At 42.7% G+C, this 16,763-nt stretch overlaps 1 protein-coding gene and 1 pseudogene across 1 annotated transcript; both read right to left on the reverse strand.

The window, feature by feature from the left end:
* Positions 1–4,597: 4,597 nt before the first annotated feature.
* On the reverse strand, positions 4,598–6,959 carry LOC139465429 (uncharacterized). Its single transcript, XM_071247141.1, has 2 exons — positions 6,806–6,959; positions 4,598–5,664 (listed from the first exon to the last, which is right to left on the reverse strand). The coding sequence occupies exons 1-2, from the start codon at positions 6,927–6,929 to the stop codon at positions 4,835–4,837; spliced, it is 954 nt and encodes a 317-aa protein (XP_071103242.1). The 5' UTR covers positions 6,930–6,959; the 3' UTR covers positions 4,598–4,834.
* Positions 6,960–7,644: 685 nt separating this feature from the next.
* LOC139465430 (uncharacterized) lies at positions 7,645–14,531 on the reverse strand (annotated as a pseudogene).
* Between the last annotated feature and the right edge of the window lie 2,232 nt (positions 14,532–16,763).

Below are 16,763 nucleotides of genomic sequence, written 5' to 3' on the forward strand. Positions count from 1 at the left end.
ACAGTATAATACATCAAGATGGCAGTTTCCATGTAACGAATAAGTATTTCTAAGCAACTTAAAGATATGTACAATATCTGGATATATGTATCTTTAAGTTTCTTAGAAATACTGAATCGTTATATGGAAACTGCCATCTTGATGTATTATTCTGTTTTGTATATTGATAGCTGGTGACGTGCAGAGCCGTGATTGCTGCAAAGGGCGGTCACACGAGATACTGAGTTCAGCGCACCCTTGTGGCCTTATGTGACATGAAAATGGACAGTTCAATGCCTTTGCACAACGACAACATGTGACTATCGGACTACAAAATTTCATATTTGTATCTATGATATTAAATTTAATATATCGACAAAAATTTACTACAAATCTACCTGTGCGTTTACTTTTTCGAAGAGTGTATATCTCCTTTCGCTAAAGTTGACTGGTCTTTATTTTGTAAGAACAAAGAAATTGCGCATTGAGCGTTTATCTCCTTTAGCTATATGCGTAGTATAGAGCTTTATCACGCGTTACCTTGCAATGCTGTACATCGTATCTTATTCAAGCTGTATCACTGAAAGTGGGTGATTATCTGCCTTGCCCGAATAGCTCTATTGCGCACTACCTTTGCAGTGTAACTTATGTTATTCAGGCAGCCAGCGAGAATGGATCCAGGGAGGAATTCAGGTCAAGCATGTAACGCGCACTCAATCTTTCTCCCTTCACACTGCTATTGCAACTTATTGTTCAACACGATTAAATACGGGGCTTCTATGAAGCATGACTTTGTTCAATAAACAACAGATGTAAAACAACGGGTTCGATATCATCGAAATTTGTAATTATGTGCAGATTTGAGCACAGTTTCAAGTAGTTCATTGTATGTAAAGTATGATTCATACCGTTTTATACGGCGGTTTATGGTTCTGCATGGCTTATTGTATTGACAGTTGTTTTAACTTCCTGCAGAGATTATACACCCGTAAAAGTTCTTTGCTTCTGGATACATTTGAAATCAACATGTTGGCCTGTAGTTTGCAATTATGTTCCTGAAAAATAATTTGTTTGCATGATATATTCACGATGTTTGGCTTAAACATAGTTACATTCTTCTAAACATACAAATATAACCGGAAGTAATCACAACACAAACCCACCTAACCAAACGGAACCGTACACAAGAGTAGTGAGTGAGTGAGATGGGTTTAACGCCGCTTTGAATAGTATAATTCCAGTTATATCACGCCGTGTCGGCTTGATGTGGGAGGAAAGCCCGAAGTGATGCAGGTCTCAGACGTTCACCACTTTGGTGAAACCCACGACCACGGGTATAGTGCTGACAACATAAACGGGGAGACCGGGATTCGAACACACTGTCAGGGGTATCTGGCGTGCCCAAGGGACACAACTCTGCATAGCGAATTGCAGCGCATTAGGCGACTGGGCCATCCGTGACCCCGTAAACAACTGTAACAAACTATCATAAAACAAAGATGTTTAACATGAGATATGTATTGCGTAACATTCCATGAAGAAACAGTGGCAATATTACACTATCACAAACTACAAAATATATGCACAATAAGTGCAAAACACACTAGTACATTCAACATAAAAAGAAGGCACATTATAACAAGTTTATTTTAAAACACGTGTATTATAATGATAATGGAAACAATATGAGAATTGAGACAAACACTTTTGATAGAGTCTATGTTCAGAATGTGGAGGGAAAAGTAATTTTGAGCACATTATTTTCTTTAAATACAGCGATCTGTGACATTAAAAAATAGTATAAAGGTAGATATAACACTGATCTATAGATGTAAACACATTTGATGATACATCTGTGTGTTTAAAGTTGATTTTGACAGCTCAGGCCAAGTCGGAACGAGCACTAGCCAAACATTTCTGATAGAGACTACGTTGAGAATGGAGAGGGAAAAGGGCTTCACTTTGAGCACCTTGGTTTCTTTAAATACCGCGACCTGAGACACTATAAAGGGTATTTAGGTAGATATAATACTAATCTATAGATGTGAATCCATTTCATGTTACATCTGTGAGGTTTAAGTTGATTTTGACAGCCCGGGCCAAGTCGGACCGAACGCTTGTGAGACTGTTGAGAGTATGGGGAGAAGAGGTCTACTTAAAACCAATGTGTCTGCTTTAAATACGATGAACAGTGACATTATAAAGTGGTATTTACTTAGATATAGTACGTTCAAATAAGTATAAACGCTATGCAGACAGATTGAAATTTGTATCACGATAGCTAGAAGTATATTTGATACGTTTCAAATCTTATTTCGTTTAACGATTGCTCTTTTCTATGTTACCTAGATCAGCGACGCTTACACACTGTTCCACTTTCTGGTTTTCAAGTGATTTACTCCGAAATACTTAATTATGGTTCACGTTTTTCGTTGGTGATTGTTCAATAATGTCATGTGTGTATGTTGCATCAATAATATGTAGGTATGATCGTCGATAATGAAGTAATTAGCCAATAACACTTTGGTCCGTCTTGGCCCGGCCCGGCCCGACTTTTAGGCAATGCCATAAATATGACATAGAACGAAGTTGTCTGTCCTTTGACGCTAGTCATGGAATGCAATAACTCCTTAAACACTGTTATCCATATAATAAAATGCACAATGTCATAGTCTTAGAAATTCGATTTTATGAAACAGAAAGCAACCAAAATCTTTCCCTTTGTTTCTATCCACATCTAGTTGTTGATCCTGCGCTATGATTGGGATGAGGCACTTCTGGGTACAACTGATTAAGGGAAGCCGCCGACGAAGGTCTTACAGTGTGTATGAAGCTGAATGGCGATTAAAGGGCAATGTCATCTAGCTATGCAATGTTACACGACTGCTCCGGGTGATGTGAGATAATGTCTCACATCCTCGCCAAGGGCTACAACCAGTACACTAAGGATTGCAAGTGTTTCTGCGTATTTAACGACGGAATATCCTGGCTGTATGATGGCGGTATGTAAATAACCGAGTCTTGATCAGTCAATCCAGTGATTGACAACAAAAGCATCGGTCAGCGCAGTTCGGATGCGATGACATGGATGCACAAAGTCAGCGAGTCTGACCACCCGATCCCGTTTGTCGCCTCTTACAAGTATGAGTTGTTAAAGTCCAATTCTAATCCAGATCTTCACGGGGGACATGTTGAAGCTTAAGTCAGGAGATAGTCATTAACTTAAAGTAAACTAAAGGGCAAAGAAAGTATACCGAGTTAGTTTATTATATATTTGAAACTTGAAAGAACTGTTGTTAAATTTGACAATGTCTGTTTTTTAATATCACTCATTCCTGCAACAAATTGTAAAAAGTAATCTTGCTGAGTAATTGTGTGTAAACACAAAATGGTTCCATGACGACTGGGGTAAGAAGTGAATTTGCAACCACATGACCCCCTACTGTGTTTGAAATGTACATTTGTGCCCCCCAAAAGCTATGTTTTATATTTTCAAAGATAAAATGTCTAACACACCCATCACCAGTTGTGTATCATGCGAAATATCTTTTCTAAATGTTAATATTTAAAAAATAAAACAATGTAGAAGTATTCTATGGGTGCTGACTATGTGTCGGTACAGTTCATTTGTAATATAGTATAGTTAGTTAACTTAACATATTTTCAATTGAAAAACAAACATATCATAATATCAACTGAAAGGTACAGTTTCGTTTGTTGCTCAGTGTATTTAGAATATCAATTTGGCATTGTTATTATGTGTGATGTGACAAACAGAGTAACACTGTATCCCGTGTTCATCTGAGGAAGCCTCATCGTGCTGTTGTCCTGGGGTGTTTATGTGATAACCAATGCTTACATGTACGGACAGTGAGTAATAATACGTCTACTGTTCAGATGTGGATGGGAAATTCCGACTTAAGATTTGCATATTTAAAACATGACACGTTTGGCCCATTATAACATGACATGTGACGCCAGGTCGTCTCACACGAACACACCATTTAATGCACGATTAACAATACGCCTGCTGTTTTGTGAGACAGACCCATTGCATTGTACATTAACTGTCAGCCACCCCGAACGAGCTATGCAACTATGTCACTTCTCATTATTAGTTTTGTTCATATTAATGACTAAATCCGTTTCAGATGACCTTGGATATATACGCCAATGTAATACGCCAGAGACGAAGAATAGGAAGGCCCCACCCTTAGACATGCCAGGGTTAGTCTAGGTGCTTCAGGGCACCGACACAACAACCTCTACCAGTCAGTGCAGACCTGGCACACAGGGCCTCTTGTAAATATGTATCGACATGTGTAACGCAAACGTGTATACACTGCAAGCTATTGATTCAATGTTGTCACTTTCGAAACCCGTACACCAGAGGAACATGCAAATAACCATTATCGACGTTATCAATGTCTCCAACGCACTTGCATCGGGCGTTGTCAAGAAAATCGTGTCGGTGTACCGGTGTTGGCCATGTTCGTCTTTCCACGTCGGTACAGTGCAAAACTTGAGCTGGCGTATAACAGGTCCTTTGACATAAATTTGACATGTTGTCCCTATATCACACACAGACGTGGTCGCCTAATACGGAAAACGAAACAAAAGCATTATTCATCTATTTTATTTATGTTTTTTTTTACAAAAAGTAAAATATAAATATATTGTAAAAAGTAAAGAGTTACCCTATAACCGAGTGAGAGACGTGAGTAGGTTCTCACATTGTTTGGGATCACTGTGACACTGTGCATTCTAAACGTTCAACACACAGGGTGATTAAAGTTTATATCAACACTTGTCTAATGTAAACTGTTCAAAAAAGGCTGGGACCAGCATCCTCCTCTTACAGTCTAATATTCTGCTTCTCTGTGATGGTCGGAAGTACAACTTTGTCTCTGTTCGAGTCCCGACAATGTCGCCAAAACATGAGAACCATCTTGGTGATGAAGCATAAGATCGACACGCCCAGTAAAACCGCTGTGAAAATAGAGTTTGTCTTCTCTGGATTCCAGTTCTTGACCATACTTCCAGAAAGTGCAACCATGACAACAATATAGGGACTAAAAGTATAGCGTGAATATTTGTCCATAATTGTCCAATCGGAGATAGCGAAGACTGTTAGCTCAACGGACAGGATGCTAAGAGCGATGGTGGAGGAGGTACTCTGGTCAAACTGGGGGTGGGAGGTGTAAGTCAGAGCCATAGCAAGGTTGAGGAGAGTGGCAATTGTGCACCATGCGCCATAGAAGGCAAGGCCATTCTGCACCAACATGCGCATCAACCAGATGTCCACCTTACGTCCTTGCTTCACTAGAGCGTCGTGGTGCTGCGCCAGTGCCTTGTAAGAAAGTCCTATGCAGATGTAGATGGTGATGAAGACGATGGCCAGGAAAACAAAGGCGACCCAGACGTGACCCCATCCCCACACGAAGGTCCAGGTGATGACGCACATCCAGTTGAGGATGGAGACACCGAAGAAGGTCGCACTGAGGAGGGTGGGGCTGTTGTAGACGTAGCCGTCAGGGGTACGGCGGCAGATGTTGACGAGGGCGTAGATGGCCCAGACAGCCTGCCATATGTAGATGGCGCCCCAGATGCTGAATGTGGCTGAAGAGGGCGTGATCTCGATGTACCGTCGATCGGAGGCATCGCCCACTGATTGGCCGAAAATATCTGAAAGTAGCAACGTAGTTAACATCACATTTAACACATATGGAGTTCAAAATGCACATAGAGGTAAAATTAATGTAAAGCAGATGACGAAGACTCGCACTAGAAGCTGAAAAACATGTTTGGTTTCATTCGTGACCAACTCGTGTTATTCCGGGACAAGCCGAATAGCGACTCGTGCCCTTCTCATGGCCATTTTTGCCACCGAATTCTTTCTTAGCGCAAACGGGCATACCTAAAATAATTGTAAACTCGTTACATTTTCCCCATATATTACATATATTTCAGATGCAATTTAAAGCACATCGGGACGTGCGGAATTATACAGTATGATTGAACACATTTAACTGTGTCTTTGGTTTATTTTTATATGCAAGACATATGTAGAACCAAAAATTATTTCTGATGGATTCTTTGACGAAGAACTTGAAATAATACGCGCATTCTGATTGGTTTGTCGTATTTTCGCACATAACATCCATCAATAGTGGGAAGAGTCTTCTTGCAGGTTACGGAAAGGGCCGAGTGGTGACGAATGGTTTGGTTTGTGCGTCCCTCGTACGCCGGTGTCACGAAATATATTCGCCCCCAGAACAAAATCTCTCCCCCCACCCCCGGAGAATTTATACCGGTACAGTTCCGCCCCTCTCGAAATAAACTCTCCTCCACCCTACGAAATAAAATCTCCCCCCAGAATATTTCCTCCCCCGATCGTTTTATAAACGGGGTAATACGGGGACGTCGTGGCTTGGTCAGTAGCTAAAAGGTCACAGAGTTCCTTCCCAAGAAAATTGCAAAATTCCCTTCCCACGTATTGTCAAGTTTTAACAAACACCACGCCCATTTGGTGGATATGATTTATCTCAAAATACGTGACACTATATTTCATTCTTCAAGATATATGTATAATGTAATATTATCCAAAACCATGATGCATGTGCAATGTAATATAATTGTACAATACACATGCATGTAATATGGGTCATATGTCCTTGAAAGCCAAAAACTGAACTGAACTGAAGTGAACTGATCGCAACTGAGTGTATTTAATATAACTCTTAGATACAATTCACGTCGCTGACCCATAGCAAAGCCATTTTCTTGGCGCATATTGATGCAATTATTGTAATCTTAGGGTACTTACTTATATCAATTCCCAGCAATTCTCTTACATCGGACATGTTCAGTGCACCCAGTAGCTGATTGATGATGAAGAACAGCAAGTTGCCGATGGCGAGGGCGATGAGCAGAGGAGAGTGGAACGCCATCGTGAGCCTAGGAACTATTAGCTCGACAATAGTATCTGCAACAGAAATGCCACATGCCACATAGGTTTACTATTAAGCGAATTAACATCATATGAAGAATGGCTGCGCAAATAGTTTACTTGAATGGTAGAGAGAGAGAGAGAGAGAGAGAGAGAGAGAGAGAGAGAGAGAGAGAGAGAATGAGAGAGAGAGAGAGAGAATGAGAGAGAGAGAGAGAGAGAGAGAGAGACGTCGGTTGTTTGATAATCTATAATTCTACACGAATGTCACATGGGATAAGTCTTACCGTATTAAAGGGAGGAACCTCTCGCGGCTGCGTCCAGAGACAACTGAATCGTTTCGGCAGTTTCCGACTCGTATACCTGCTGGTTATACAAGCAACACCGCCTTGTTATCAAACACTCGCCACATGGTGAAACACGTGACACAAAAATAGAACTACCCGTGTAAGCCGAACACATCCCATCGGGGCTGGTCGTTGTACAAAGGGAGATAACTGCTGTATGCTCAGCAGCACACACACACAAGCCCGAGGGAAAGCTTCACGTGTCAATGTTGTGACGGCGGAGGACTTCCACGCTTCATTGATCAGCTATTCAATGCGTAGTAGCCACTGGGGGGAATGCCACCGGTCAAACCGGGTCCACTGGTAGTGTTTGGCGTAATCTCATTCCAGTTCACACAAAAGACACGAGGACACATTCACAGGATTTATTAACAACATACACGACGCAAATACATTAAGACAGTCCAGCGTTTCCTTGTCAAAACACATGATTATTATCGGCATTATTTTTTAACACTTGGCAAGGGATATATACACAAACATAATATGTTAAACACATCGGTAAATGATCTAAATAATTCCCAAATATTGACAAACTATGTTCTAGTGGACTTACAAGAGACGCTATAAGCAACAATGGGTCTTTACTTACAGGAGCACTAGATACAAACGAGAACAATAGACACACATCAACAACATACACTACGTATATCCAGGGAGTTTATATAGTCTTTGTGTTGTCTGCTTTGTATATCCATTATGGATTCTATTTCCCAAATTTGTACAATGTGTGAAGCAAATTTCTGGTGTCCCCCCACCGTGATATTGCTGGAATATTGCAAGTAGCGTAAAACCATACTCACTCACTCACTCAATTAGCGAGTGTCTGCAGCATGTCCGTGGCTGTGTAACAGCAAAGGAACACGTAAACACGCTAGCACAGACCGTGTGCGAAATACGCATCAGTCGGAAAGCGCACGTTAAATCTCCAAAGTAAGTAACTAAGTAAGCTAGCACAGTTCCTGACGCGGCGCTGTTGGTGTAAAATACGCGTCCATTGTGTGACACAGCGGGGTGTTGCGGATAACACACGCAGTGTGCGTGGAAATGTAAGCAAACGTTTAAGGCCAGGACCGCGATCGGAAGAAATATATTTTGATGTAATAAGTACGTAAATTTACAAAGGAAAACTGCTGTTTTCCGGAACTGAATATAAACTAACTTTACATGGAAGTGTGATTGAAGTAATTATGCCTCAATTAAAGCACCGTCTTGAAACATTAACTTACAAGCATTTGTTAAACTGGCGTCATAAATGACTGGTGAGGAAAAAGTAGTCAGAGCTTCTGACAATTCTGCCACCCGATGACAGTTGTGTGTATCTGCTTCGCCGTGTACAGGGGGCACGGGTGGCCCAGTCGTCTAAGGTGCCGCGATTCGCTGTGCAGAGGTGCGTCCCTTGGGCACGCCAGAAACCTATGATTGTTGGTTCGAATCCCGGTTCGCCCCAATTATGTTTCTAGGTTTGTCAGCACCATACCCGTGCTGGTGGGTTTCACCGAAGTGGTAAACATCTGAGACCTGCATCACTTCGGGCTTTCCTCCCACATTAAGCTGACACGCCGTGATATAACTGGAATATTGTTCAAAGCGGCGTTAAACCCAACTCACTCACTCACCCTGTACAGCTACACAGTGCAACGAGCTTGAGGATTTCAAAGCAAATGTACTTTGGAAATTACTGCCGCTGTGCATCAGTTCCAGTGTTGTGTTGGACGTATTTGTGTTCATACGTAACAAATCACACTCTTGCAGCAATGCACCATAAACAACCCACAGAAAATCATGTTAGCTATGGAAAGGGTGTATATAAATATATTTCAGTCATTTTTCCGGAGGGTCATCAACGTCCTAGACAGCCGCCATGTAATAAATAATAGTATTTCTGTGGTTGTGGTGCTGCTTGGAAGCGCCATGTAGAAACTCACACAATGTGTATCCTGGATTAGGGTGAGGCTATACTCCGGTATTCTTGGTGTCCCTTGTGGACATCCATGTTCACGACACCACACACGAACTATCCGTGTTACAAAAACATCCTTTTCCTTTTGACCAATTCCTCAATTGCCGTTTGTTGTCGTCGAGTCTGTCATTTGTCTTCCACTCAATCATGGGGCATCCTTCAAACGGTTCTGGCACAAAGGAATCATCGCACTATATTAGTAGCAACCTGTTACTCAGCCGTTCTCTTCTTGACCCAGTAAGGAGGATGTGCTGCAACTCAAACCGATTGGTAAAGCCATTTTGTATGTATTCTTGCGTCACCATGACAAGAAAGAGCCTGCTTGTGTTAATAGCATTCACCATTGCGGGTATTATGGGTTGGCCAATCAGTATGTCCCGACAAGGCAAGAAGACCTGATTTCCTGCAGACTCCAAGACAGTCGTCAGCTGTTGCCCAGCCACCTCCTCATGTCTTGGATGAGACACGAACACGTCATACTTCGGGGCTTCACTGCCCTCCCCTTGGAAACATCCGAGGTCTTCTGCGGTTTTGACACATCTCCTACACGGATTAAAGGATCCTTCCAATATTCTGTTTCTGACTGGTATCACAAAGCGAGTTGATGTGAGCTTGGCTACAACCATGACAGAAATGAGCATTATAAGAAATGTTGAAAGCATGAAGGGAAATTCAAATTCAATTAAGATCCACATGATCCAGTCCAGCCCGGCTTCATCGTTTTCACAGTAATAATGCAGTAGCTGTTTCTTTGGTCGGATCCAACAAGGCTCCTTGGCAATTGGGTCGGGGGTGTTTGTGAAATTGACGAAGAAGAGGTCAGGGGTTCTAGGAGACAGGAGAATCCTGTGGGGGTAGTTCACTTCCCTTATCTCCTCGCGTCCTAATGAAGCGTTGTAGACTTTTCGAAAAAACGCAAACTCATGATAGTTGTATGTTTTCTTACAGACACACTGCCATCCTGTGCCCGTTACTGAATTTCGCATTCGAACGCTTCCTGCCCTCCAGGTGAATAGGTCGTTATGACCTCCGTTATGCCAAAACATCCAGTAAAGCAACACTATTTTTGAACAGCCTGTAAAACTCCCGCCACAAACAGTATCAAATGGATCGCCGCCAATGGTGTAATTAAATGATACATCATCTATCTCTCCAAGGTGGTCGAAGGTGGCAGTGAAGGACACCAGACCACCAGGTGGCGCGTGGACAACACGGGTAAGCTCTTTCATCTGGACAAGGCTGAACACCTTCACCTTTTGGAACTCATTATTTTGTTGCGGTTTCCTTCCGGTTAGTCGCAGAATAGGTTTTGGGGGCGGCGGTGGTTCACACAGACAAAAACACATACATGGAGGAGGTGGCTCTAGGGGACACATGGGTGGCTTGGGCTTCGGAAGGGTAATATGTATTATGACTCTTGCATTGTCTTTCACCTTGCATGAATAGTTTCCAAAATCAGTTTGGTCTATGAATATTATTGTCAGTTTAGAGGAAATTAAATAGTCCGTGTGTTGCTCACCATCCTCACCTGCGGTGACATTCTCGAAGGTCCACGTAATGTTAATATGGTCTGAAGTGTGCAGAGGTTTGCCATCTTTCTCCCAAACCACTTGATCTGGCCAAGGAATGACTTCCGCGGAATACCTCTGATGTCTGTAGCACTCAAACACAACATCTTCCCCGGGATATTTGGTGTGCTCCTCAACACTGAATGGGATACTATCAGTCATGTGTCGAAGCTTGATAGGGCCTCTCATCTCATCTATCTCAACAACGCTGTTACTGATCCTCCCCACGATCTTCTTCTGGAGGACTCGGGCCATGTTGATGGTTGTAAAGTCTAATCCAGACACGATGACACAACTCAAGGCAGATATGAAGCTCAAATATATCAACACTTTCTTCAAGCCATATCTTTTAACGAACGCAACGACGCCGGCAATGCACAATCTCAGTATGCTTAAACCACTGTGGTAGATGGCGTAGGTTGACACAGTGATGTCGAAGGTGGCAAGTTCAACACTGTCGCGGGGCAGCGCCCTCTCCTGACTCAGCTGCCACAAGCCAAGCCCCAGGTGAAAGAGCAAACCTGACAGGATGGTCCAGTTGCTGTATGGCACATGTCCTGGTGTTAGGAGGTCCATAGCAACTGCAACAGAAAATATCATGTATGTGTAACGCGCATTGATGTTATTTTTGTAATGTTATGAGATTACTTTATGATTACTCAATCTGTGAATTACTGAAATAACTTGTTGATTTGTTCGTCTGTGAATTACAGAAATTAATTATTGATTTCTCATTCTGTGAATTACTGAAATTACTCATTGATTTCTCAATCTGTGAATTACTGAAGTTTCTCATTGATGTCTCAGTCTGTGAATTACTGAACTTACTCATTGATTTCTCAGTCTGTGAATTACTGAAATAAATCATTGATTTCTCAGTCTGAGAATTGCTGAAATTACTCATTGATTTATCAGTCTGTTCATTACTGAAATTACTCATTCCGTGGAGGGCGACATTTGAAAGAGTTCGACAAGCAAAGGAACTATTTGACAGTATAATGTAGATATATATCATCACATCATTACAAGGTAATTTATAAAATATTCACATATTCAAATTGAAATGTGAGAGAACATGGTCAGAATGGCATTTGTGTTCCACGTTCAACGTTAGTTTTGCGTTTTCTCTACTGACTAAGTCTAAGTCGGCTGATACAGCACATTTCGAGCCACCGTCATTCACATCAGTCAGCCTGAAGCCCAGCGCAGCCATCCTCTGTGCACAGGTCTGTCAGTGATCCTAAATTCAGAGGTTCGCATACCCAGTTCTCCCTGATTATAAGTGAGTGAGTATTTAGCAATATTCCAGCAGTATCACGGCGGGGGACACCAGAAATGGGCTTCATACATTGTACCAATGTCAAGAATCGAACCCGGGTCTTCGGTGTGACGAGCGAACGCCATTCTTGTGCTTGTGTATTACACCAAAGCACTAAACGTTAAGGATCTGCGTCCTCCGAATCGTACAAGCACACACACACACACAAACAAACACACACACACACACACACACACACACACACACACACACACACACACACACACACACACACACACACACACACACACACACACACACACACGTGCACGCACACACATGCACACACGGCACGCGCGCGCACGCAATCACGCACGCACGCACGCACACACACACACATTTATGAACCTGACTTGTTTAACAGAAATACTCAATCACTCACAAAGGTGCACTGGCAGTTGGGGTGACATTATTTGTTCACATAAATACCGACACGAGTTGCCCAGCGTCGCAATTTCCTGTACAGAGTTGTGTCCCTTGGGGAACCTACGATTGCTGGTTCTAATCCAAGTTCGCCCCGATAATGTTTCCAGGTTTGTCTGAACCCTGTCCGTGCTCGTGGGTTTCGTCTGAGACCTGCATCACCTATGGCGTTCCTCCCAAAGTAAGCTCACACACCCACAGCGTTGTCAGTGTATGTTTTTTTTAACCATGAACCATATTTCTCTTTAGAAAAGGTCTTCAGCAAGCAATTCTTGCCGTAAAAGGCAACTCTGCTTGTCGAAAGAGGCGACTAACGGGATCGGGTGGTCAGGCTCGGTGACTTGTTGATGCATGTCATGGCATCACAATTGCGTAGATCGATGCTCATAATATCAATCACTGAACTCCTGGTCAGGACATGATTATTTACAGACCGCCGTCATATAGCTGGCATACTGCTGAGTGCGGCGTTAAACAACAAACGAACAAAGACCATGCTTCTCTGTGAGAGTTTCCAACCTACCTAATGGCCATATGTTTAATCCTGTAGCTCGACACGTCAGTTATTAACACTGTCCAAAAGTGCTAATATTTCGCTACACGGAAACTTGGTCAAGGTTTCCCGCATATGGTTGTGTTGTAGGCCTGTCCCCGTACCTCTCGACAGACAGCTCGCTACACGGAAAGAGCCGGCGAAATGTTGCATGCGGAAATAGGTCGGATAGAACTAGACTGGTACCCTGCCCTTCGTCCGAGCGGCTGCAGGCGAGGAGCACAAGCGCACTCGGGCAGGTAAACCAGTCTAGGACAGTGAGTGAGTGAGTTGGGTTTAACGCCGCTTTTAACAGTATTTCAGTTATATCACGGCGTGTAAGCTTAATGTGGGAGGAAAGCCCGAAGTGATGCAGGTGTCAGACGTTTACCACTTCGGTGAAACCCACGAGCACGGGTATGGTGCTGACAAACCTAGAAACATAATTGGGGCGAACCGGGATTCGAACCCACAATCATAGGTTTCTAGCGTGCCCAAGGGACGCAACTGTCTAGGACGGAGAGTGATTCCTTTATGATTGTGCTGAATAACACAAACATGTTTAGCCTAATAATTTAAAGTTAGGAATGTTTAAAAAAATATTAAAGTATTTCACACAAATATATGTGAGAATACGTCATGCAGTATGTTGTCATGTATTTGTACCATACACTCCAGTCAAAAAATAATAATTTACTATTTGCGGCGTAAACCAACATTCACTCTCTAAATCAAACGATAGATGACCTATAACCTCTTGTATATTGTGTACAGTTTCTCTTCCCTGAAGGCAAATATCATATAGTCATTTGAACAATTAAATGCAACTGTCACATAGATGCAAAAATAAATATTCACTTTCTACAACATGTCTAATAATTAAACAAATCACTGGATGAAACCATTCAAAGATAAGCCTGATAATGCCCTGTCTTTACATAGCGCGGTTAACCTCAATGCTCTCACAATGCACATGAGCGCTGCACACAGTCTAGCTAGATGCGCTTGATGTCGGCCTTTGCTGTCGCGCCTCGATATTTATCTCCGTGTTGTCACTGGTACTTACTAGCGACATGCCGATACGTCATAACACAATGGCAAAACATTGGCAAAACATTTGATCAAGAAATTCGTTTTAGTTCTTGATATGACGCAACCACTATGCTTATCATGTTACGGTTACCGTTTCGTCCCCTGTATATGAAACCACAAGCACTCTGTAAACAAACAATCCCCGGTGAAAACAAAATTGAAAACTGCAAGATGCAGGACCGTTAATTGGGTGATGTAATGCAGTGCACCATTTTTATAGCATCGGAAACGCTAACATAGCCACTTACCCGATCTAGTGTCGGATACTTGTGTTCCGAAACCTCGCCATGTCTGACATTTCAACGCCATCGATCACTGATGCACAGTCAAACGTTACTACAGATAGTAACAATCCTACGTCAGACTGGTTCCGGTCTGGTGTGCTGTCCCTGCTGTTCTGTGATATTTCCAAGACACAGTCCAGGCGTTACTGACACGTCAGCATTCCCACCAATTACATCATCTTGGAAAATCCGACTTGAATTAGCTGCGCCTAGGTCCAGTTAACATTTATATCATAGCAAGGTAGATAACTGCCGTTGAAAATACAAAAGGGGGTTTCCCCGATTCTTGGAAACTGAAGGTCGCGATGACCCGATGCACCCACTAAAAGCAGCAGTTATAACTAAGAATCCATGAAAATCCTTTCTCATGGTGGGTTTACAGAGTAGGACAAATTCAATAGAAAATGTGAACCGCGTGGACGTGTCTGTCGAGACCTCGGTACTTAAATAATTCTATAAATAGTCACGGACCGAAAACATTGCAGCTGAAGTGCGGACTTCGGATTCCGATATTAGCCGAACGGATTATGCTATGAGGTGAGGTGAAATTGGGTTTAACGTCGCGTCCAAGATTATTGCACTTATATAGCGACGTGCATGTACGTGTGTGTGTGTGGCTGCTTGTACTAGACCAGACTGATGTCGATTTATAGTGCTAGCCCACTGAGATACCATGCCGCAGTTGAACATTTATACCCCACTCAGACACAGTATACTGACTCCGAGCTGACCAGTCCTTGTTTTAGCCCCTTTATGCCGAGCGCTAGACAGGGTAACAACAAGTATCACCCTTTAACATCTTTTGGTATGACGCGGCCGGGGATCGAACCCGGACCTTCCGCTCTCCGGGCGGACGCTCTACCACCAGACCACGGTGTTTTGGGAGAGGTAGACTAACAGCTAGTCTCTGAAATGAACATATTTTACAGAAAAGAAACAGTTGTTAAATTATAGTTAAAAGATATAATTAATAAAAAGGAGCCCGGAGACTTTCTCTTGATACTGCAGTAATCTAGACTTGCCAAATATAATAAACTTGCCTGGGCTGTATATTGGATATATTTGTTTGAGAGTCTGTATGACAGACTATGGGAGAGGTTTCGTCCACAGTGACTAATGAAAGAGTCCGAGGCGGATACTCACGCTGAAAGCAGAGCCGGTAGAATGATACTACGGGCGCTTCGACAAATTAACAATATTAAATACGGCTCCGTTTTCTCCTTTGGTCAGAGTGAATTGTGGAATTTAATAGGATATTTAATCTACCGAAAACTGAATAGTGAGTGAGTGAGTGAGTGAGTTGGGTTTAACGTTGCACGTATTTACTGTGACACGTGAAGATCCGGGGTAGAATAGGTCTTGCTTGTAGTAAGGCGACTATGCTTGTCATAAGAGGCGACTAACGGGATCGGGTGGTAAGGCTCGCTTACTTGGATGATGCATGTCATCGTATCCTAATTGCGTGGATCGATGCTCAAGATGTCAATCACTGGATTGTCTGGTCCAGACTCGAATATTTACAGACCGCCCTCATACAGCTGGAATATTGCTGAGTGCGGCGTTAAACAACAAACAAACCAACCAACCATGATGGTCCATCTACTGTGTACGGTAATCGTAAACTGTTTGGCTCGGGCGGTGATGCATCGCGTCAACTTGGGTCAGTATGTCATCTAATCTATAACACTAATAACAGACAACGTGTTGCTCAGCTGGCCCTCGCTCATCCTATGTGGTCCGCAAAACAACATGGTTTGGAACTTGGAAGATGAATGGGATCGTTTGCCATCAGAATAGACAGTAGGAATTAACACCACAATGGCTAATTGAAATCTCGCGACTGAAGGTTTCCAATGTAGTTTTACAGATACGTCAGTGCGCCAGTTACACAGAATATCGGTTTTAAATGGCCCAGAGGGAAGCCGGTGAAAATGGTTCCGAAGTTTTCACCGGGTCTGACATTGTTTGGTATCACTTGGATGGAAGTAACCCCCCTTGTCTTTGTGGGCGGCAACACCAAAATATTGCCACATTCTTCAGGAAGGCCTCAAAGAACCTGTCATTGAACGAAGTGACATTCTATTTGTGCTACAGCAGGACAATGCTCAACCCCGTGCGTTCGCTTTCAAATTATAATCCAAATGTTTATTCTATGAATGGCCATTGACCCATGTACACATAAAGTGCATACTATTCAGAGCAGGATCATCTTACAAATTGATTCACATGTCAAAACGGTCTATGTTTTCAGCAGCTTTAATAATAAGGACCTTCTATATGCTGGTACTACAAACAGTTAGTAAGGGCG

This window comes from Haliotis cracherodii, unplaced genomic scaffold, assembly GCF_022045235.1.
Source record: "Haliotis cracherodii isolate W230 unplaced genomic scaffold, xgHalCrac1.p SCAF_18, whole genome shotgun sequence".
NCBI classification, from domain to species: domain Eukaryota; kingdom Metazoa; phylum Mollusca; class Gastropoda; order Lepetellida; family Haliotidae; genus Haliotis; species Haliotis cracherodii.

Bases quoted from the DNA above. Each gene is read 5' to 3' on its own strand.
- LOC139465429 (XM_071247141.1), bottom strand. From the start codon at position 6,929: ATGGCGTTCCACTCTCCTCTGCTCATCGCCCTCGCCATCGGCAACTTG. The intron at 5,665-6,805 runs GTAAGTACCCTA...TGCTACTTTCAG, and splicing joins ATTGCTGGGAATTGATATAA to ATATTTTCGGCCAATCAGTG.